This window comes from Cyrtonyx montezumae, unplaced genomic scaffold, assembly GCF_038088225.1.
Source record: "Cyrtonyx montezumae isolate F1298 unplaced genomic scaffold, pur_monq_1.0 scaffold_12, whole genome shotgun sequence".
In the NCBI taxonomy this organism is placed as follows: Eukaryota; Metazoa; Chordata; class Aves; order Galliformes; family Odontophoridae; genus Cyrtonyx; species Cyrtonyx montezumae.
The window spans coordinates 18,593,124-18,616,996 of record NW_027071848.1 but is presented as its reverse complement, the minus strand read 5'-3'; the positions used below and the strand labels follow the sequence as shown (position 1 = coordinate 18,616,996).

Here is a 23,873-nt window from a genome sequence, read left to right as displayed (position 1 = left end):
GGTCATTTAATCAGCTTCTCTAATACCAGGATTTACCTATTTGCAAACACACTGAGCCACTCAACCAAAAATGCGTTTTTAGACAATACAAGCAATCAGGCACTTCCAAGGCATAATTCATCACATTCCAATAAAAATGTCTAAACAGCTCATCTGAACGGCACCCTGTCCACTGGCTAGTAGGAAAGTTTCATTTGACAATGTCAGATGCTACACGAACCCCAAAGAAGCCTGAGATTATATGAGAGGCTTTACATGCCTGCTAAACACATGGAAAAGAAACAGAAATTTGCTGACAGACAGCTCTTCATTCATTAACATCCAATGTCTGGAATTTTGAACTAGACAAATGCATTAAAGAAGTTAAACAGTAGAGCAAGGAAATTAACTACAGAAATGTCATTAAGGCTGGTGCTGATTCCTCCATTAGTAGAAATTTAAAATTTTTGTCTTTGAAAATGTGCTTTAGCTCGAAGAGAAATTAATTCAGAGAAGCCATAAAGCCCGCTCTATGGGGAGAACAGACTGGGTGACACAATGGCTTTTCTGATTGTATAGCTTATGACTCGTTGAATACATTAGTAGAAAACATATCACTGTGAACAGTCTTTCATTGGTAAAAGGATGATACAGATGTTCTAAGAAGGACTCTTCTATCTCTGATCCACAAAATATCAAGAAATAGAAGTTCGAATGCCTATCAGTAATTGATTTTTCTTTGTACATCCAAGAACAAATTTAACTTCTGGGATCAGAGAATCTGATCACAATTATTTCAATAGTATCCAACCATGCTGTGTGGCAAATACACTTAGGTGAGGGCTATTTTGATTTCAGGCTGTTTGATTTTGTAGATTAGAACTCAAGAGAACGTCAAAATGGAGGCAACTTCCTGGATGATTCCATTTTCAGGGAATATTTTAAAGAGAAAAAGACAAATGAGAAAGTATATTTCCAGAACAATTCTAAAATAACCCTTATAACTAGAAATGGTTTGCCTTAAGAAAATGCTTATACTGAGAAGTGAAGCTTTCTGAAGCCCTGTGAAGTGCTCCACGGAAATCATACTCCACTGTCTTAGTGGATGCCTAAGGAACACAGAAGAATTAAGGCTGAGATGCTATTACTGACAGCATGTTCACAAGCACTTGAAGATGGACTGTCCTCAGAATCTGGAAGAGGTCAGAGTCACATCTTTGTCTACAAGGCCTGTGGCAGATCACCTACAAATGCCTGCTCGTCTGCTACTGAATGAAGCTGAACCAACATAAAGCCTCAAGATTCCCTACACAGTAGCACACTGTGAAAGTTCAGTTTCATACTAGGGCATACAAGGAAGGTTGTGAGAATGCTGTATGCATTACACAATTAGACATAATTAGACACTCCATCAACTGCTGTCATTTTCTTCATTCTTTTTCTGTGGAGCATTAAGTTCACTAAACCCAGTAAACCTTCCTGATTCTGTTCCAAGGTTTACTTTAGAAACAATGCAGGCTCCAAGGGGACAGGAGAAGATAATCATATTTGTACTATTAAGCAAATAGGCCAGAACACTTCTGTAAAAACTAATTCTCCTTGTAGGAAGAAATTAGAAATCAGAACAGTACCAACCCAAAATATACACAAATGATTTTCTAAGTAGGTACAGAATCAGAAAGTTATTTCAAGGGAAGGAGATTAAACAGTAGCATTGTTGTTCCATAAACTCTGTTCTTACCATAAATTCTGTTAGTTCCAAACATCAGATGTTGTTATGGGACATCACATCAAACACAATGACAAGCTATATTAGCATAATGGGTTATTATTCCCAGATCCATGTGATCCATGACAACCCACTGATAATGAATGGCTTTGTTTGGGTGTCAGTAAGAAAGTGTGTACAGAATTATGTGAAGCATAAACTTCAGGTACCTCAAATGGTGCATGAGGTTGTCAATAAATTAGGAATTTAAAGAATGCCATTGGTAGTTTTTCCATATACACATAAAAAAGGGGCTCAGACATTTTCTGTATGTCCTCTATCTTCTCAGCTAACCATCACTGTGTCTCAGCACTGCTGAGACACTTCCAGTCATTACTCCTGTCAGCCAAGCACTGACGTGCTTAAACACAGCACACAGAGCAGAAAACTGATGCAAGCAATCAGCTCCCAGTGGGATCCAGTACTGCTGGGCCCAGCACCTCCTGCAACCACATCCCCACAAGGTCTTCACACATTTGGACAGTGTACCCAATGTACAAAGCAGAGCAGAGAACCAGCTCCTCTGCTTTTGTAACTGCCTGTAGCCAGCTTTTACATAAGAGTTTAGCAGATAGAGAGCTCACCCAGAACATGGTAGCTTTGGGTTAAATACTTAATGAAACTCCGGAGTTTTTGAACTACTATTTCCCACCTTCTGGGTAAGCATTTATTTTCTGGCATTCTACTGGAATGGTAAGGATTGGCCATGCTTTGCCTGGTCAAGTTTGTCATATCTGAAGAACAAACCCAATGCACTTTGAACTAGAGGTTAAATGTAACAGCAAGCATGGCCCTAGCTTGGTAGATCTCACAAAAATTAAAAATTTTGTGAGAAAAAAATTAAAAAAATTATGCGATATATTCTATCACATTAAAATTACTGAAATGAAAAATATTTGGGCAAAGGAGGGCCTACATTTGTAAATTATCTCTGCTCTTGTCCCTGTCTGTGTTATCTGTGTTGCACGACTGGCTCCAGACCAGATCCTTTGCATAGTTTTACCTGTTTTCTGGGGTTTAGGCTAAGCTAAATGCTTTTTTGGACTATTAAAACCAAGACACTTCAGAGTTGTGGCTTTGGCTGCCTTCTGAACACAAAATACAGCAGGTGCCAGTGGAATTTACACGTTTCCAAAGATTCCCATAAGTTGAGCTTCTGGACTTATAGCACTGAATTATACAAAAATTACACACTGCCTAAGGTTTCTTTAAGTGTATTACACACATTTTGGAGTCTGCCTCTTAGTCCTCTCTATCTTCCTCTTTCTTTTTTCTTTTTTTCCTTTAAATACCCATTTTTTGTCCTACAAAGCAAAATAGTGGGTAGGAAAAGAATCAGCCTCCAAGGTGAGGATTTGCTCTGGACAAAGAGATTTTCGTTTTGGTGTGCTGTATCTTTGCAATATTAAATTCCATTATGCAACAGGGGAACAACATGTAAAAAAAAAAAAGGAATTTTTTAATGTTCTTATGTGAACATGATGCTTTTTATGTACCCAGTCCTGACCAATCAGGATCAAGCTACTAATCCAACCAAAATGATGAGATAAAAAGATTCCAGGATGGTGACCAGTAGAGTGAATTTGCATTTTTGTACTGATTTATTGTATCCTCCTTCATTCAAAGCAGGAGTAATGCTGCATTTGGAACATTAACAATAATATTTCTCGCACATCATTTTCTTTGCTTTTAAAAAGAGAATGAATAAAAATATGAAAGTATTGGATTACATTGATTACACTGAAGCAGGCTGTCTCAAAGAGCCTGGGTATGTTAAAATTAAACCTCACATCTACTAGGCACTTAAGGAAGATCACATGGATGGATCCTCTCTTCTGCAGCCAGACCCAAGCTAATTGTCCCCTCCTCTCCAGTTAAGTGAAGGCACAGAGAAAATCCTGGGACTCAGCATTTTGTGCATGGGTCTGCTTCACTCTACTTTTACTCCCAGACAAATCAGAATTTGGATATCAGATTTGAAAGATGACAGAGAAAGAAATACTCCCGAGGAAGTGGCAAGACACGTGAGACAACTCACTGTTTAAAGAAATGGAATTACCTTGTTCATACAGATTTCAGGCACTTATCTTAAGTATATCCACTTGCTCATTAATTTTGATTTATGTACAAAAATGTGTATGTCCATTTTCCAGCACACAGAGGAATTCAGACTCAAATGGCCACCTCAGTCACTCAACAGACAGAAACAAACCTCTCATTTATTTTGCCTTTAGTGACACAAGAATAAGGACAGAAGAAACCAAATGAGCCATCCTTTGCCAACTAACTACAGTAAGGGCATGGAAGTCATGCATGATTTAAAACAGAAAGAAGAAAAGAGACTGAAGAAGTGCTATTGTCATCAATCGCCTGATCATTTATGTCACAACAATATTCTGAAGACCTTTTTCTGCACTAACTAGCAAAATACACTAAGTATGTTTATATACACACATACATCATATATAAGTTCAGATCTCCCAGCCAAATGTTTCAAGTGCTCCTTCCATAAAATAAGTAGGCATGTTCAACTGTAAAATATCTCAACTTGAAATACCACTTCTGGATTTCATGTAATAAGGAATGAAAGTTCACAGCAATAAATCATGCCCTGAGGATATAAATATAACAATACATGTCTAACTTTTAATGCACGGCATATAAGTGAGGCAAGCTTTACCAGCATTTATACACTATTTTGAAATTTGGTATGTAAATGTTTAGGATATGTCCTTGCTGTACAAGAAGATCCGACTATCATTATATACCCCTTCATGCTTAATTCAGAAAAACACCTGACTAAAATAACTGGCACCAACGCTGCAGAAAGTACCTCAGTGCTTTACAGGAAGAGATGCTTTTATGTAACAAGAAAATCACCACACAATAATAATCTGTATGGTGAACTAGAAATAATGGTATTAATATTAGGCAGAAAGTCATTGTAAATGTGTTATTAATTTGATAAGAAGTTGTTAAAACTAAACAAATCTCACAGTTATCAGTAATGTGACGCTCCCATTTTTTTCTGTGGAGGCTTACTCAAATGAAAGAAACCTCTTACTTGTAATTGCCATTCCCAGCAGCCCTGATAAAGCCCACAAAGCTCTGGATTTCTCACTATGGGCACAGCACAGCTGGGAATTTACACAAGTGCAGCCTGAGAGGTGCAAGTACCTTTTCTCACTGCCTTCACAGAAGACAGTCAACCCTTTGCTTTCCAGTGAAGAGCAGCACAATTTAAAAATATAGCCGTTCTTGTTTGTCACATTTCAGAAATAAAGTCTACCTCCAGAGACATTTTTCAGTTCCCACAGAAAGTGTCTTTTCAGAAATGATAAATAACTTCTCATTTCATTTGAACGTTCTCATTCATCTCCTTTTTCTTTGCAGATACTTACATATTCTGATTATACAGTGCCACCAGTATACTATTTACCTCCTTCCAAATCCCTAAAGCAGCTACAAAAAAAAAAAAACAAACAACAAAAAACAGAGCTCAGAGTCCATCCCTGCAGAACACAATTGCTCCCTTCTCTCCGGTGTAACAAGAAATTGTTAGGAGCCACACCTCACTTACAGAGCTCATGCCACTTTTCAACATATTGCTCCTAAAATGGTGATGCTTTAAAGTATGCTGAGTGACACTCCGACATCACTGCTACACAAACACATGGCCTGTTTATCCATTCACTGAGAACACAGTCAAAAGCCCCCCCAGCTCTGTGCCCTTCCTCACAGAGCCCAGGACAGACGAGATTTTATTGTAAGCTACCCATTATAGTGAAGATTAAATACATGTTACAAAGTTTGCTGCTGCATTACAAGTAAAAATTAATGGGAAAGTAAACCAGTCAGACTATTTCTTTCTCCATCTGTGCACTCTAGTGTGTTGCATTACCTCACTGGACTTAGGCTGTCAGAAGTCAAACTGATAAACGAGGCAATATAGAGCATGTATAATTAATATGATGCCAAATTAACCCATAGTTGGCCCAGTTACAGCTCACAGAAGTTCCCTGCTGCTCCCCTCCCCTGGTAACACCTCACACTGCTGCTGGCCCTAGGCTGGAGGGCTGGGGGTACGCTGTGCTGGCAGAACTTGCAGGCACGAGCAGGCAGGAGCAGACCTCGAGTCTGTGACCTGTGCCCTGGAGGGGACTCTGTCTCTCACCTCCCTCATCTGCAGGCTGTCCTCTCCTGACTCTCACAGCCTGGTTTCAGCTCACTGCCGTGTTCCTCCTGCTTCAGGATCCCTATCTCAGTTCCAGGCTCCACTTTGCCATTTTCCTTGCCCATCCAAACACATTTACCTTGTCCACACAGCTCCCCCATCCCAGTCCCATTCCTTGTACTCTCCATATCCCTTTACTCCTCTCCAGTCTGCCCTTTCTAGGTCTCTTTCACACAACTCTTCATTTCTACTCCTACTACCCAGGAAACATCCAGTCTCCCATTTCCAATTCCTCCCCTACAACAAATCCTCTGCCGCTTTTCCCTTCATCCTTGCCAGCTCTCCTTCTTGGGCTTTTAAACAAATTCACTCCCCTCCACCCTTGGTTTCCTTCTGCATTCACCTTCACAAGGCAGCTGGCTGCAGAGCTTCTGTTCTCCGTTCACCCCCATGACCATCTTCGAGAGAATTCTTACTGCTAGCCATGCTGAGACTCTGGAGTGGAAGGTGCCCCTGCTCATGGCAGGAGGGTTGCATAATCTTTGAAATCCCTTCCATTTCAAACTACTCTATGATTCCCTGAGAATCTCTTTTACAGGAAATTTCCAAAATTAATCTTCAGGGACACTTATTTTCCAAGTGTTTTAAACCAAAGTACTGAGCTCAGAAAAATTACTGATAACAGAAAATGCTTTCTTTTTTCTTTTTTCTTTTTTCTTTTTTTTTAATAAAAAAGTAGTCACAGCAATATACACATACAATTATTAACAAATATTCTCTTTTTTACTACCATCTCATAAAAATCCAATCCCTATTAACAATTTGGATTTAAAAATTCATGGAAGTAACAATTCTAATTACTCCAGTATACTCCAGTACTACTTCACTTGCCACAGAAGGCTTCAGTTTTCTGTACAGCCAATATACCACGTCCCTGAAAAATAATCCATCTTCTCTTATGGAGATACACTTAACTAAAGACTCATTATGAACAAGCTGACAATTTCTTTTTTACTAAAACCTTCCAACTTTTGTATTTTAAAAACAGTGCCTTTGAACTTCTGCTCCTTGGACAGTTACTGTTTGTGAACAAGCTCTCATCCCAGTAAAGAACACATACATTGCTTTGCCACATTTTCCTTCATACGATCAAAAATCAAGATAACCGATAAGTGCTGATCCTGAGGGCACACAGATAAAGTGTAAGCTGAAGTTATTTGTTTCATACATAACCCTTCAAAGGAAAAGAATTATAGTTAAGTAATTTTCTCCTCACTTAAGGCATCAGTAGCAACAAATACGCACCCTGTGGAAATCAAAATAATCCAAGGACATTGCCATTTTAAAATTACTACTTACAGCCAATTAAAAATCTCATTACAAATAATAACCAGTTGAGTCATGATCCACATTGCATTGTTTGGCTACCAACAATATGGAAGAAGAATGGTTCTTGCAGCAAACAAGAAGAATATGGGGTTATATTTCCAGTTCCAATCCAGGTTGCAAGTGTAATCTTGTGCGTCTTGGTTAATTTCTCTGTCTTAATTTGCCCACTAATATGAATAAAAGACTCGTCTATCTTACGTGCATGCAATAATGCTGAAAGAATTCAAGTTTGTAAAGCTTCCAGATGGTAAGCACTGTATGAATATTATTATAACATACACCTTTACAAGGTATTTGCATTGGTTTCCCTGCATCTGAAATAAAAAATGCCAATTTTCATCTGCTGAACACTTTTAAAATAAACAATACTGCAAGTTTTGTGCACATTCCCTTACAAAGGTGTGACTGTAGCTCATCTCGTGGTGGGGGCGTTTGCAAAGGCTTTCACAGTGTGGATTTTCTTATGCTTAAGAAGCCTGTGCTGCCATTTTTCTTTACTCTTCACTACCTAACCACCTCATTGCACAGGTTCTGTAGAAGCTTTCTGGATTTGGTCAACGTGCTCAAAAAAGGCAGTAGACTGAATAAGCAGAAAGGAGACTAAATTAACTCTAATTGCAAGGGGATAAATTGCAACATCTGCTGTCAGGTACCTCAAACTACTTCCAACACATGACACTTCCATAAGCCTCACAGTAATTTTGATTCTGAAAATGTGCAATATGCTTCTGTGAATATATGCAGAAACAAACCTATCTGTCTCAAGGAAGAAGACTGGCTAGAAATCTATACAGGAATCTTTCCGATTAAAGAGGCAAATTGATCCAGATATTTAAAGACATTCATAAATAAAAATCTCAGAAATGTGGTAAGAAATATAATTATGTATGGTTCTACTCAACAAAACTTGCTCAAGGGAATCTATCAAAACAAATAGATAAACAGACATCCTCTGAAGTTTAATTTACTCCACATACAAATTGAGACTCTTCAAAGCCACAGAGAGACACAGGAGAGATAAATAGCCAGAGATTAGGAGAAAATGTTAGTATAACGACCTGGGTTTATAAGAGAATTCCTGCAAAACAATACCTTTGACAGACTTCTGTGCTGAGCCAGGCACTACTGGTTACATAAGAACTCAAAGGAACCTTTACGAGTCTTTCAAAGTCAAGTCTTTCAAAATAAAACTAAAACCAACTGTAACTTCGCAATCAGAAATAAAGCAAAGAGCAGAAACAATCAAGATGACATATTCTTTTGATCAATTCTTGTCTAATAGTAACCCATTTAACATCTTCACTTTTTGACTATACAGAAATCATGCTTTCCAACCCCCTTACAATCGCCTCTTCATTGCATGCGTTAGTGCATCATTTGACAGCAAATTTCTGAAAGTATATCCAATCTCTATCCTGTTTACATTCTGTATGTCCCTCACATGGGTCTGTTTGTTTTTTATGTATAAAATTTCTGCTGCTGAGCTGTGGAAAAGCTGAAACTCCCAGGTAGCCCTGTAGTTGTAGCAATGACCTTGACATTTGTGCACAAACATCAACTTCAGTGATGGTTTCTCTGTATTTGTGATCTTTGTATTTCTTATAAAGGAGGAAGCAAGCAGCACTTGACAGCTCTGTGATGCCACTGCTGCTTGGCTCAGAGAAAAGTATAAGGCCCATGATTCTCAGATGGGTTTTCCTTCAGCTACTAGCTTGAGCTGGCTTTGCCGCCTGCTTTGAAGAAAAAACCTTTGTCATCTCTCACTTGTGAATATTATTATAATTTGGACTATCTCTGCACCATCCTTGCATGCCTGAGCAACGTGTATAAATTCTTTCTTTGTAAACAATCCCTGCTGCCACATCCAATATACTGCCTTCTAAGCACTGAGCTCAGCTATGAAGAATCTGATAAGCCAAGCTGGTCTCCTCACATGTCGGCTTGCTTTCATGAGTGTCTCATGCTTGCACTTGGAAGATGTTGTCCTCAAGGACCTGACAGTTCTCCTGAGCTCCTTTGACCTTCAGAAATGCTTCTTAAGGGACCTGATCCTTCATGAATATGCTGAAAGCTACTCTCCTGAAGTTCACAATTTGTACTCTACCACCTTCTTTCCTCAAGATCTTGAACTCCAACCAGTTCTTCTTGGTTAGTAAACAGAAGATCCAGCTGTCCATCACCAAGGTGTTATGCCTCACACTGGATACTACAAAAAATGTATTCTCTGAAAGAGTGGTCAGGTGCTCAGGCTGCCCAGGAAGATGGTTGAGTCACTGTCCCTGGAGGTGTTCAAGAAATGTTTAAACGTGGTACTAAGGGACATGGTTTAGTGGGGTCATATTGGTGCTAGGTGGATCGTTGGACTGAATGATCCTGGAGATCTTTTTCAACCTTAGTGATTCTATGACCCTATGATTTCCAACACCCCTGAACAACCTTCTTGACTGCTTGTTTCCCACAGGGTTACACTTCCAGAAGACATCAAAAGGTTCGAGTTCCCTACGTGAATCAGTATCTGCAATTCACTGACTTTCTCATGTTGTTTCAATAAGACTTTGTTCACTTCCTTACCCTCATCAGGTGGCATGTAACAGGTTCCTGACATCACGTCACCCTCGAAGTCACAGGATCATAGGATCACAGAATGGCTTGGGTTAGAAGGAACCTTAAAGACCTTCCAGTTCCAGGCTCCTGCCATAGGCAGGGACACGTCTTACTAGACCAGGTTGTCTAGGGCCCCATCTAGCCTAGCCTTGAATACCTCTAGCAATGGGGCAAGTGCCTCTCTCTCTTCTGATTCTGACCCATAAACTCCCAGGCACTGTCATCCACCCATCCCATAGAAGGACTCTGTACTTAGGAGAAGCTTCTTCATGAGGATAGCAGCCTCCATTCCACACCTTTCCTGCAAGTCTTCCCTGAAAAGCCTGTACCTACTATCACAGAGCTCCTGTTACTCCATTGATACTCAGTCTTGTAACATCTAGCTCCTTCTGCTTGTTTTCCAGACTGCACGTATTTGTATACATACACTTGAGGTGGTTTTCCCTTCATCCTGTTTTATAGTTCCTGAGGTCTCTCTTGTTCTCATTACTCCACATCCTTTGTTTCCCACTACTGAACTGTGGCTTCCTTCACTGTCATTCCTAGTTGCAGGCTGTCAGCAGGTTGATAATCCTGTTGGCAGATGTCTTGCCCTGCTTCATCGCACTACTGATTGTCTTTCCACTTAAACTATTTAAAAAATATAAACAGTATAAGAACTTAAAATATCTGGCCGAAAGATCTTCTTCAAAGTTTGAACACAATACTCAGTATCAGCTGAAGCAATAACCAAAGGATTTAGAGGAATGTGTACCAAAGGAGAAGGGATTTTCCTTCTATGGACAATTGATTCAAATCCAGTTTAGATTATTGCAGTGAATGAAAAATCACCTACTGACAAATAATTCAGCTATCCATCTCTGTTGAACTATTTTGCAGACCAAATTTATCACTGAAACAATAGCAACAAGAACTTCACAGCTGATATGTTGAAGAAGAGGAGAAAAGGACACAAAAGTTAGATTGGCCAAAAGAAGAAACTAGTTCTGATATTTAGAAGCAGGCAAAGAGAGAGGAGAAACTGTTAAGGAAGTAAACATGATTTACCAGCTCGACCAATCTTATGGCAACAATCTACCAAGATCACCTCCTGCTCCTAGCCTTGTATCCATGTCTGGCAACTACATTTTAGGCAGTTTACCTCTCAGGATATTAACTCTATGGGGAGTTACAGAGTCAGAGAAGGGGTGGGAACATGGGAATAGGGACAAGCATGATCCTCCCAGGCACAGCTTTTGCAAATCCACATCTTCCCTTGGTGGGCTCACTCCCCACAGGAATTCAGTCTTTAGGGCTACCAATTCCAATGTGTGAGAGCACTTAATAATCATTTACAAAGCTCAAGAATAAGTAAAATAAATAATACTGCAGAAGCACAACCAGTCACAACTCTGGAGATGCAGAGACCTTTTCCTACTATTCACAACAGAAATACATAGAAGGATGTTTGATGTATTAATGAGTGCATCAGAAGTGATAGATGTGCAAAAGGAATGTTGAACAGCATTTCAGCTTATGCTAGTGAAAATATTGACTACTAAACAACGGACATTTTTGTGTGCTTTATGCACCTAAGGTAACCTGCACATTATCCTTCCTTTCATATATCACTGCTTATTCTGTGAGAAAACCAGAAGAAATGTTAGTTCTTTCCATGGTGCTTTTGAGTAGTAGCTGTACCGGAGAAAAAACCTAACTGGTAATTTGATAAACCAAGACTACTGCAACACAGGGAGGACAGGGTCTGTACCAGAGGTGGTCGGGCCCTGGAGCAGGCTGCCCAGCACAGTGATTGCAGCCCCAGGCTGTCAGAGTTTAAAAACAGAGGGTTTGAATTTTGGGTAGTTCTATGTGGCGACAGGAGTTGGACGTGATGATCCTCATGGGTCCCTTCCAACCTGGGATATTCTGTGATCAGATATCACAGATTCATCACTCAAAGTAGATACTAATATTATAATAGGGTTTTTGTTTTTTTTACAACAAATGAAATTATTAGAATTTAATGGCATATCTTCCAATACTTATCTGTACTTATTTTATGCTCAGTCTCCAGAGTACATTTTGAGAAAAGCACTGAAGTTTGGACACAAAACTTCATGTGCTAAGGCAATAACTCAAACTATTTATAGATTCTTATGACAGTAATTCAAACTTCTTCAAGACAAGCAAGCTAATTTTGTAAATAAACTCAATTTTGCAATAGAGCATCCTTTTCTCCTCCTAATATGGCAGAAATGATTTTGGAAGGCCCTGAAGAGAACAACCATCATCAAAATAAACCAAAATACTTTTTTAAGAGTTCCCATGTCCCCAGAGTCATAAAACCTCCTTTCTAGAAGGAACAACGTCAAAATACAAGTTCTAAAATGGGTAACACCCAGAACACAAACAGACTGCTCTATTAAAATCTTTTCCTACTGCCCTACGGAACAGAGGATCTGAACTGAAGATAACTACAAACTTGCAATGGGAGACAACAGTAACCACTTTTAGGCAAGTCATGTTTCTGCTGGCAAGGGCAGACTACTTGAGCTGAAGAACACATTAAACACACTAATTCTAGACTTGATACAGACAGAGATCAAATCCCCTTATGTAGCAAGATTGTATTCACTGTCAAAGCCAGAGGCCTGAGTAAAGGCCAAAGCAGACCTAACTATCACCCAGCTCTCTAATGGTGACAGTTGTGGATGTGGCCAGCCTTCTCCAGGTGTACTGGTGTTGAAGCCTCAGCAGCCAGCAAGAGAAGAAGGTCAAAGCATGGTCCTAGCCCAGGCTCAGTATCCCCGTCAGAACCAGCCTGTTGCCCAACTCACTGCAGCTACACATCCCATTTGGCTTTCACTACTTCCCAAGCTGCAGGTCACTCACTAGCTAAAGGCAAGAGGTAATCACACCCTTGTAGGATGAATCCTGTCTGTCTAAAGGTGACTTTTATTGCTGAATGTATCACATTAAAATAATGAAAGACAAAGAGTCCTTCCTTAATTCCTGCTCTAACACAGTAGAAAGATTACTTCAGGAGCTCAACAGTGTATGGCTGACCATTAGGCAGCCAACCAGCCCATGGAAGGCCCATTGGCCATCACTTTCTGTCACACCTTTCCCCTTCTGACAAAATAACTTGAGTGGATGCTAGCCCCACATTCAATTGGTACATTAGCAGTGAGAAGCCCAGCTGGCACTGCTCCTCCAGGAATACTCTGGGATGCTGATGTGTTTGAGCCCTGCGAGCAATAGCTTCTGTGGATGCCTACGTGCTCCCAGGATGAAGCTGTCCCTGGCATTACAAAGTAGCTTTTGACAGCCACTGTTACAGGGATCAGGTACATGGGGGTACAGAGAGATGGAGATCCAAGAGGATGACTGAGCAACGGGCTGTGTACAGCACCAAAATGTAGAGTACAATGGCATGGGGATTTCAGTTTGGGTGTGTGGCTCCTGTGGAAGAAGACAGGGAAGTATAGGCCAGGGGAAACAGACCTGAATTCCTAGTATTGAAAAAGGCCTTATTCAGAATCTCAATTGCACACCAGGACACTGGAAAAACAAAACAAAATAAAACACATTCAAAAGCGAGTAATTCCAAATCACTGCGAAACAAGTGATGTGATCCTCAGAAATATGAGTCTGAAGATAACTCAATTCTACAAGAAGTAGCAAATAATATTAAAATGTTCACCAAGGAAAATGTGCCCCCTCATCTCATTGTATGAGCCACCTTTAAACCTATCTTTAGTAACTCCTGGGAGACAATGCAATGCAGCTTCTACTAGCTCCCATTGCAGCTGACCTGCGGTAGCACAAGCACTCCATCCAGATCTTGAGCCTTGCTTTCTTCCAAGAAGGAAGCGTAAATATAACTGCAGATCTATCTAGAAACTGTAAGAAACAGAATTCCCTACAGAATTTCCTACACTTCATTCTGCTGTTACTTCAGATTATTATATCTTTATTTTTAAACTCTTATTCTTGAGATGATTTATTTTAGAAATTATGAATTTGGAAAACACATTTCTTCCAAATTAAGTTCAGATTAAATCTCACCATCCAAATCATTCAGAAAGTAAATACATTCTATGCAAAGGAGAGATTCAAATGTTCAACTTTTGGATAAATATGCCGCTCTTTTTATTTTCTAACACTATTTTATGATATTTCCATAACAGAGTATTTTTTTTTGCCCAACTTTCAGTGAGCCCTGATTTGTTTTTGCAACCTTAGTGACCTCGGTGGGCCTGAGTACAACTCACCTGCTGCAAGCATAGCATTGTAGCAGCATTTTCAAAAAGAGGTAATATAAATGATAATGCATTTGATAAGTTACAGTCGATCAAAAGCACTTTCATGTTTAAGAAAATCTCAAACCACAAATGGTACCACTTAAAACAATTCTGAACATTTTCCATCCAGAGAACCCTTATTCTGATCCCATTTCCAGTGCATTACGGGAATAGTTTTCAGACCTGCATGGTGTGCACTGTATCCTATTGCCACGTACAGAGAAGTCTGTTCTGAGAGCTATGCACAGGAGAATGTGAGGTCTCTGTTTGGTGGGCTGATTCAAAGGCCAGAGTATGACTCTGCTTTTTTGTTGCCTAGGGAGAGGAGGGCATGCTCACTGAGAGCAAACCACGGACTGTACCACTCAGATGAGAAGAGTTAACAGTTACCTCAAATGACCCGACTCCATGGCACATCAATAAACTGGTGCCTTAGCTGGTTGCTGAACATCATGATAAACAAAGAATCGCCCTAGATGAACATCCCTGCATAAGCTTTATGCCACTAACTGGAAATCCTGTCTAGAATTACAAGAATGCTACTTTTCAGAAGGCCTCAGATAGGAAAATCAGAGCAACTGTCAACCATGTATGGAACAAGCAACAGGTGCAGGTGGCAAGCTATTAGAACTTGCCACTGCTCTATGTTTAGTTAAAACACAAAGAAATAGAAATGACTGGGTTCAGCTATAAAGCACAGGAAGGATAAGTACTATTTACAGCTACTGTTTTAAGGTGCCAATTCACAAAAACATGTAAGCATAGGACCTCTACTACCGTTAACATTTGAGCTGGATATATACTTAACCACCTGTACTTTTTTTCTTTTTTAAACAGTATGTTAGACCTCTTCTGATTAGGCAAATGTCCCAGCGTGATTTATAGCTTACTCCTGCTCCTGGGTATGCAGACACAGCACCTATTCTCTGAAAAACATGTCCCTGTGCATGCATGTGCAGGCTTTGCTGCTGTGTTCCAAGCAAGGAAAGTGTTTTCCTCTGCTCCACCCAGCACATAACAGAGCTGAAGAAAGCCCTAGGTCTTTTGAACTCCCTGACGTCTTCTTATCAAATTGTTTGTTTTTCAGCTAGAAAGGATATGTACAGATTTATGAACACAGCCTTCCAGTCTGAAAGCAAAGAAAAAAAATAACTGGCAACAAGTCAATCTGGATTAATTTATTCTGTTTTCTCTTACTGTTTATTCAAATACAGTAGAAAGCATGTTTATCAGCTAGAAGTATGTCAGAAACACCAATTATTCATATAACACCTCCATTCTTCTAAACCTATTTCACTTCAGGAGTTCTAATTTCAGACTATTTGATATTTTGGAGTAATTTCAACATCAATATAGAGGGAAAAAAAATTAAAATGTTATCCTTCTCTCCTTAATACAGTAATTTTTCTATTCTTATGTGCTGGTTTTACTCAGTTACAGCAGTATATTATACAAATAATGCCAGAACTGATTTGATTTCTGCATCGTGCAAGAGATTTGTTTTTCTTCTGTCATAAATTGGGACTAGCTTGATATAATGTGTTGCCACAATACACATTGATGTTTTCATCTGTTGATTAACATTAGTACGAAGAGGCGACTAAATCACAACATTGCCTTCCAGTCCTTGTGATACTGGCTTGAATGAATATGCACAAAATAGGGCAGATAAGCGATGCAGCTTAGGTAATAGCATTATTCCCTAGTGGCTTCACACTTGAGGCAGAAAAACAGATTCCAACAAGCACTACAGTGTTACTGGGGTTACAGATGACCTGGAAAAATATAGTTTCTATGGATATCACTTAATGAAGACAAGCCTAGCATGTAACACATCCAGTGGTTATTTCTTTCTCTTCAGGTACCCAGATACACGTCTTGTATGGAGCAGATTTTGCCATTCTGTTTATACCACCCCATTTAATAGTCTATTATGCAGAAGTTATTGAATTATAAATAGAGAATGATCAGAACCTTACTGCATTCGTAACCAGGCTGGATTTTTCCAGAGACATCCTCTTCCACCTTTGTAAAACTGTTAATTACAGAGATCTACAACTGTTAATGCAAGCTCAGATGGAAAAGGAATATGCTGTTTGTGTATTTTAAACGGTGGATTTCTGATAGTTACCCCATGGCCTTACATAATCGGAACATATCTGCAAGCACTAAACGCTATTCAGAAATCTTATTTACCAAAATCAGAGGACTGACTGATTTAGACAGCAGCAGACGTTAGGAACAGAAATACTGAAAAGACCAAGGAAGATCAAAATGCCATTTGTTTACATCCTGCAAAACCCACTTTGGATTAGATAAACAGATGGATTCTTTCTGGTTGGAAATATTGCATAAGATTCTGAAATTAAGCACAGAGGGTGGGAAGTGCAGCTATAAGTAGCTGATGTTTTGCTTTTCATCACATTAATCTAATGACTTTCAGACCTGAAGCATAACCGTCATATTTTTGTCCTCAGTGCACAATTAATAAAACCCAACTTCTGAGCAGTGCCACGCCCTTGTGATTAAGCAGCATTTTCCAAAATATTGAGATAAAGCCTGAACAAATCAAATAAACATGTAGGCAGGAAATGCTGTGTGGAATGCACTCCTGCAATGCACTGTCACAGAGAGCCAGAAAGCAGCCTAACTTCGGAATTCAATCAAGCAAAATCTAGCATAATCTCATTACGGTCTTTGCAGTTAATGAAACCTATTGAAATCTGACACTCTGATTTTTAGAGCTGGCAAAAGCAAGATTATATGGCTTATACAAGACAAACATACAGAAATACTACAATTTCATCCTTTACGTTATCCTAGCTATTTACCAAGCAATGCATAATACGAAAAGATTACTCTTCTGCTACTCACTATTGCTCCAGGATTTCAGTAAATATTTGATACTGATTTCAAAGAAGCCTGAATCCTGCTGGCTAGCCATGTCTGCTGCATACAAAGAGGCTTCTCTAATTCTGAGCAGCTGAAGTGGCAGGTACTATGTATGTAGATGTGACTGTCACCAGTTAGTGATGTAAACGAGGGGTCAGAAGAGGAAATGAAGTCTCCGCAGATCCACTTCTTCCGTTCATGGTAGGTAAGCTCATTAAAAAAAAAAAAAAAAAAAAAGCAGCTCAACAACAACAACAACAAAAACACACCACGAGGTTCGGTCCTTTGCTCTTCCTTCGGGGCTCGTACTTAATTGCTCTGCGGAGGATTTTTATTCCCCCGAGCTCCGAATGTGGATTTTCACGTATCCCACTCCTCCAGCGGGCAGCTCCTCGCCGGCCGCTCAGGGCAGCAGCCCGGCGCTGCTTCCATAAGCACAGCAGCAGCGAGAGGCTCCTGGCGAAGGGCGCCCGCGCCGCTGCGGGAAGGTGCGCTCCGCCGGGCTGAAGCTCTCTCCCATCAGCGCGTCCGCACCTCCGCCGGCAAACAGGGATCGGCTCGGAGCCCCTCGGAACACGTCCCCCGTGCGGCCGCAGGGACTGCGCACGGACCGCTTCTCGGTGGGAGAACGACGAGCCCTAGTGAATCTCCGCCGCGCGCTCAGGTCAGCTGCTCCCCTTCCGCCCGCCCGGCCGAGCGGCGCGCCGCGCCGTGCAGCACCGCAGCGCGCTGCGGTAAAGCTGCGCTGCGCCCATCCATCTCATGGCAGTGACGTCTCCAAAACGGGGCTCGCCGCCAGCCCAGTTGCACAAGAGAAGCGCTTCCAGAGCACCGAGACCGCTTAGGCTGCTTCTGCTTTTCTCTCCCAGCGATAGAGAAACGCGCTGTCAATTTTTCGTGACTTTTTTTTTTTTTTTCTTTAAACAAAAGACGAGAAACGGCAAGCTGAATTCCCAGTGACGAACGGGACTGACAGCTCCCTGCCTGCCGTTCGCCTCCGAAGGAGACACGGAACGTTCTCGGTTGGGTGTCATTTATCCTGAGCGATATCATTCTCTTTTCAAGGAAGGAGGGCAAAGTGGATTCATCTAAGAAAATGAGGAAGAGGCGATCCACTGCTTGTTAACCGCTGTGTATTGTCTGCAAAGTATTTAATTACCAGCTACGCTTTCCTCACTTAGTGCTTTATTTTGAATAATCATAGCGCATCACTACGCACATCTTAGTAAAGAAAAATATGCATCGGTTTCCCAAATATTTTCAGTTTCTTATTATCTTGGTGCCACCCCTCGAGATACTCTTTCCTGGGAAGAACAGCGCTTCTTCTCTCACTTCGTGGTATACATTTCCTGCAGCATCTCGTAATTACAGTCACTGAGCCAAATTGTACTCTGTTTGCTGCTGATTCTTCAAAAAACTTTGCCAGCGATTATATTTACAGATTATTTTTAGTTTCAGTATGCAGAATATTTGATCTTTGGGTTGAAAGCTGAGGCACACAAGGGTCACTGAGACCAAACTCCTGTGGTTCACACTGAAAACACGCTCAATGCCTTTTGTAAATACACCACAGATGGAGATAAGGTTTTGTGCCCTCAGAGAAGGAAGGCTGTTGTGGAAACTCTCTTCATAAACCTTATTTCAGTTCCTAAACTAAGTTCACTCAATGCCAGCTGACACCCTTTCTTGAAGGTGGGTAGTCAGAAATGTTTGGAGTACTCAAGTGGGACCTCAACAGCTACTGAAGAGATCTGATCAATTTTTCCCATCCTGGTAAACATCACCCCCTTTCTGTCACCCTGGGCCCACAATTCCTTTCTCTGAGGGCCCTGTTCATTCCCCCTGCCCTGGCAATGTCTCATTGCATGCCACTGCATTTTAACCAGCACACTCTAAGCTTTTACTGTGACTTGAACTTAATGGCAAATACAGTCAGTCCCAAGACCTAGGTCGGATGACTCCCCACCATCCCACTAATTCAGCTTTCAGCAGACAGCAGCAGTCAGGTTTGGAAGTCCTCGTTCATTCTTGCAAATGCTCTATTAATACGTGTTTGAGGATTTAGATAAGAACTTCCTTTGTAGTGCTGCATCAAATGCTTATCTAAAAACCACTGACATTAATTTTATCACATTCTTTCGCTGAAAATAAAGGTATAAGTTAAATTTGCAAATATTGCTCTTTCCTAAATCCATAATGTATTTTAGCCAATTTTCAGTTAAATCTCTCACCTTAATTATAATCTCCCACCAAACATTGTTTCAAAGCCAAAAGCTAGAGTCAAGCAGCCCTTCTGCTGCTATGGATCCTTTTTTCCTCACAAATTCTGCAGTTTCTCTCTTTTCTCTCTCTTGACAGATTCAACAAAACAATGTACTGACCAGCAACTACACATGCTTGCCCTTCCATTATTATGAAAGTTATGGTGGTTTTTTGCAATGTGAAATTAAAGATTCTGAGTTGTTTTTACCTCACAACTGATAAATTTTTTGGTATTGAGCCTCATACTTTTGTTTCAGTGGCTAAAGCCTGGTTTTTATTGAACTAAAGGCAAGGCATTCACTTTGATAGCAGTTGTATCTTATTTCACTCTTTCCCTCATCCTCATGGAATACTGGACTGTTAAAAATTTGTGTTCTGGTTTAAAAATTGTAAATGGCCAAGCGCACTTAAAAATTTGCTTTTCATTCCTACATGCATTCCTACTCTGAACTTTTGACAGTGCTCACCTTAATTCTACACCCTCAAACGTCCAAGCCATAAATTTCTCATGTTTCCTTTCCAGGCTGAATGAAAAGTTTCAGGTTTTGCTGGTTGTTGGTTTCAGTGCTTTCAAATTCATTTCAGACATCCCCAAAGACAAGTACCTGATTTCTTCAGTGTCAATCAACATTTTATTTTTTCATCGTTTGCCTTTTCAAACTCCAGGCCCATCCTTGAATCATCTTGTAAGCACATTATTTAATTACACTCCCATCCTTGATCCTTTTTGGTCTTCACCAGTTAGCAAGTCTAATCTGTACAACCTCTTCTTGGATTTACGTCTGTCTGAGGCAGAAGTTACCTGGGCTGTCCCATCCAAGGATATCTGGGTTTGACTCCTCTAAGTAGAATTTGTGTCTGGGATGTCAGGGCATCACCCAATGCCTATCTGTATTTCCCTGTGTAGGGACATTGGGAAGGGATAACTCCATTCAGCCTCCTGCCTTGGTGTGGCAGCAGTACTCCCTATCACCTTTTCACCAACTTTCTAGCAAGTGAGTTTGAGACAAATTCCACTTCATGTATAATAACCTTCTTTTAACATCCTATCACATTAACATACAGCACAAATCTCACTGCTTCCACTGTACAGAATTCTTTCTGAGTAACACTTCAGCCTTCTGTACATTTCCATTCAAAACTGTTGTACAAAAACAGTTAACAAAGTTCATGGATTTCAAGAAGTATACTTAATAAAAATACCACCATTCATAAGACTGTGTATTTCTGGCCTTGTCTGTAAGAGTTCAGTCAAAACTCATCTTTTTACATAAAGCCTCCTGATCTCACAACTGTTGTAACCAGAGGTCCAGACTAAATAACTGCTTTTGGTTCACAGAGCAATATTTACAACTCATCAGTCTGATGAGCTGCATGAGGAGAAACTGCCCCCCAAGTGCCCTCAAGATAATACCATGGCTGAAAACCATTTTGGAAACACTTCAAACCAGGTAGAACACAGAGATGGCAGAAACAGCAGTGCTCCAGTGTGGTGCTCTGAACTTGTTCCAGGAAGACTGACGAGACTAAGTTCTGAAATTATACAGCTTCTACTTTAATTCTTGTTGGCTTAATGATATTCAGTTTAATTACGTATTTTCTGTCTGAAAGATAAACTGGCAAGAAGCATTCAAAATTTGTCAGCATAATAAGCTCTCTGACGATGGATATCACAGCTTTAGGTATTTACAAATACACTGGGCTGATTTATGACATTGCTACAAGGGAGTTTATAAGTTAATAACAATACAACATTTTTTGGACCTAAAAAACAAATCAAAGATCCAAAATGTAAGACTCTTTGTAGGTCTACCATGATGAACCATCTGCAGGCTACCGTGACACCAGAGGCCATGTTTCAATTATAAACATTTGTAGGTAACTCAAACTCTGCACCTGTGACTTGCTATCACCTTCTGCTCTTTCATCAGCCTTCCAAGATCAGAGGTAGCACACATCCAGGAGCTGCAGCTACCTGGATTATCTCCTTTTGTGGATGGACAAAGCGAGTGGACTTTCCATGCCCCAGCTTTGGAAAAAACAAGCTGGGAAAATTTGTCTGCCACCATAGTCAGGTGTGTTCCTGGGACAGCACACTGTATGAACAGTGATTTTTGTTGCAGAACATCCAAGAAATGATACACTTCCACGACTTCCACTCAAACAATGAAAAATACCAACAGAAATACACTGTGCTGGAGGTACTCAGGATCTCTCTCTTCAGGCATCCAATTTAGATGCCTCTGTTGGGAGGTGAGTGCCTTCAGCATGACTCAAGAATTCCCAAGAGTTCTGGTGCAGAGTACAATTACTTTCCAAATCAGCCTATTTCTCTTCACTTTCTGCAGATGGTACTAATTAGGCACTTTATTTAGATTCTCAATATTTGGTGGCATAGGTACCCATTTTGTTCACATTTCTTAGTGACTACTATTTATAACAGTAACACAGGCAGTTCAGCCCTCTTTGTTCCAAGTAATGCTTACAAGAATCCTTAAAAAGCATATGGCAATATGATTATAGCACAGTACTTGCATAATCATTCAGAGCTCCTTTTGGTTTGCAATGAAAATTCTTGATTGGATTTGGCAATCTGAGGCTAAATGCAAAGAGGAGCTAAAGCCTCTATGGAGTGACAACAGTAATAATATATAAACTGTGCTTAGATTTTTGCACCTATGCTCTCTTTCCTAATGCTCACAGACTGCTTTTCTTCTAGCTGCACAAACTCCTAAGTAGAACACTGTGTTCCTTATTTGTTGCTAACAGAATGAGTCTGAAGTTTTATAGTAGGTGATTATGTACTTTGTCTCTAAGGACACTGGTTCAAACTCCATCAGTAAAACACAGTGACTGTATGAATAAGTGCACAAATTCCTGTTGACAGTGCAAAGCCTCTCTCCAGTCCAGCTACATCACATCCTCTCCTACACTGTGATTCTGCAAGACACTTCAGCCCTAACCTAACCAAGCACTAGACAGCTTTTCGCTTGCAGATTTACATCCACATCTCTGATTTCCACAAAAACAACTCAAGTTTACATAGGCAGAGCATGTATAATAGTTGGGCTGGCAGGAGGGTTTTCCCAGAGGAATTAGGAAGGGTGGCTGCCCATTCTCTGGGGTTTTGATATGGTCAGGTTCTTTTGGGCAAAATACTTAAAGCCTACAGAGAATGGTTCCCAGACTGATTGGTGAGCAGAGCACAGAGAGCAGATCAGTCCAGAAAGGATCTATTATGTTATTGCATCCTGGGATATGCTGCACTACAGTCATGATTTCACATTCCCTTCTTCAACAAACAGCTTGGATCCTCTTTAGAAAAGAGTGCACTGGCATTAACTTGGACACTGGTCATGGTGGGATGGCATTCGGGTGTCTAAATATAAGTTCCCAGTGCCATTTTAGCTACCCTAAAGCATGTGAACTATTCACTGAGACTGGTAGCTAGGACAGAAGACCTACGCTAGGTCCATGGCCTTCTGAAACAGCAGTTGGGGGCTCTCTGGTAGAAACTTTGCTTTCACCGGTTTCAGGAGAGGGAGAAAAAAAAAAAACAAACACAAAAACTACAGCATGTCCTTGGAGTATTTGTGAAGTGACAAGTCCATGTGTCAGCAAGTAATAAAAAAGGATTATTTTTACATTAAATCGGAAGAGGACCACAGTATTCATACGTACTGAAGTGTTCTTAATCAAAATATTTAGAAGATTTTCTTTTGTTTTCCTCATTACAACTTGTATAACACAACACATTTCAAGCTGAACATTAACAAGCAGCTTGTATGCATAGTTTGCTAATGTCCTCTGTTAAAATGAAAATTAAAATCATTATCCACATCAACTGAACTCTAAATGTCCACAATGTCATAATTCAATACAAAATAAACATGAGTGTCAGCATAAAAAGCAGAGATTGACTGGAAAGCACAGCGGAAAATAACATTTTGTTAGCAAACCTGATTTAACACAACAAGCTATAAGTAAAGAGATAGAAATCCTTCTCAGTTTTTTGTATCAGTAGTTTTTTGCTGCACCATTTTGTTTTGCCTTCTGTTTGCAACTGACTGTTAAGATATTGCCACCTAGTGATGGAAAGCAAAACAAGCAGAAGCAGAACAGTAAATAACAGCATAGGGAATACAGCTTTACACTGCAAAGTGTGTCAAAATGGAAGATAAGAGGATGTCTGAATGTCTGGGAAAAGGTTCTCAGGCAATCTGCATAAAATCACATATAATTGGGCAGCTTGACCTGGTGGGTGGCTAGGCCTGCCCATGGCAGGGGGTTCGAACTAAATGGGCTTTAAGGTCCCTTTGAATCCAAGAGATTCTGTGCTTCTGTGAAAATATTTGAAATGTATCTCCCAGCTCCCACCCTCGGATTATTCAGTGAATTCATGAGAGTGAGTAAATAATTCATGAGTTGTTTGTGACTTTGGCTGTTATCTGGAAATAAAAAAATCACAACTACCTACTACAGATTTCATAGAGGATTAGCTAGTTAATGCTGGAATTGT

The 23,873-nt window shown here is 40.3% G+C and overlaps 1 protein-coding gene across 1 annotated transcript in view; it reads right to left on the bottom strand.

Annotated features, from left to right (window-relative positions):
* Positions 1–17,630, bottom strand: part of FRY (FRY microtubule binding protein) — a 159,165-nt gene extending 141,535 nt beyond the window's left edge. Inside the window, exon 1 of the mRNA XM_065730251.1 lies at positions 17,075–17,630. Within this exon, the coding sequence (XP_065586323.1) occupies positions 17,075–17,144 (70 nt within the window). The 5' untranslated portion in view covers positions 17,145–17,630. The remainder of the gene's footprint in view (positions 1–17,074) is intronic.
* Positions 17,631–23,873: the final 6,243 nt, after the last annotated feature.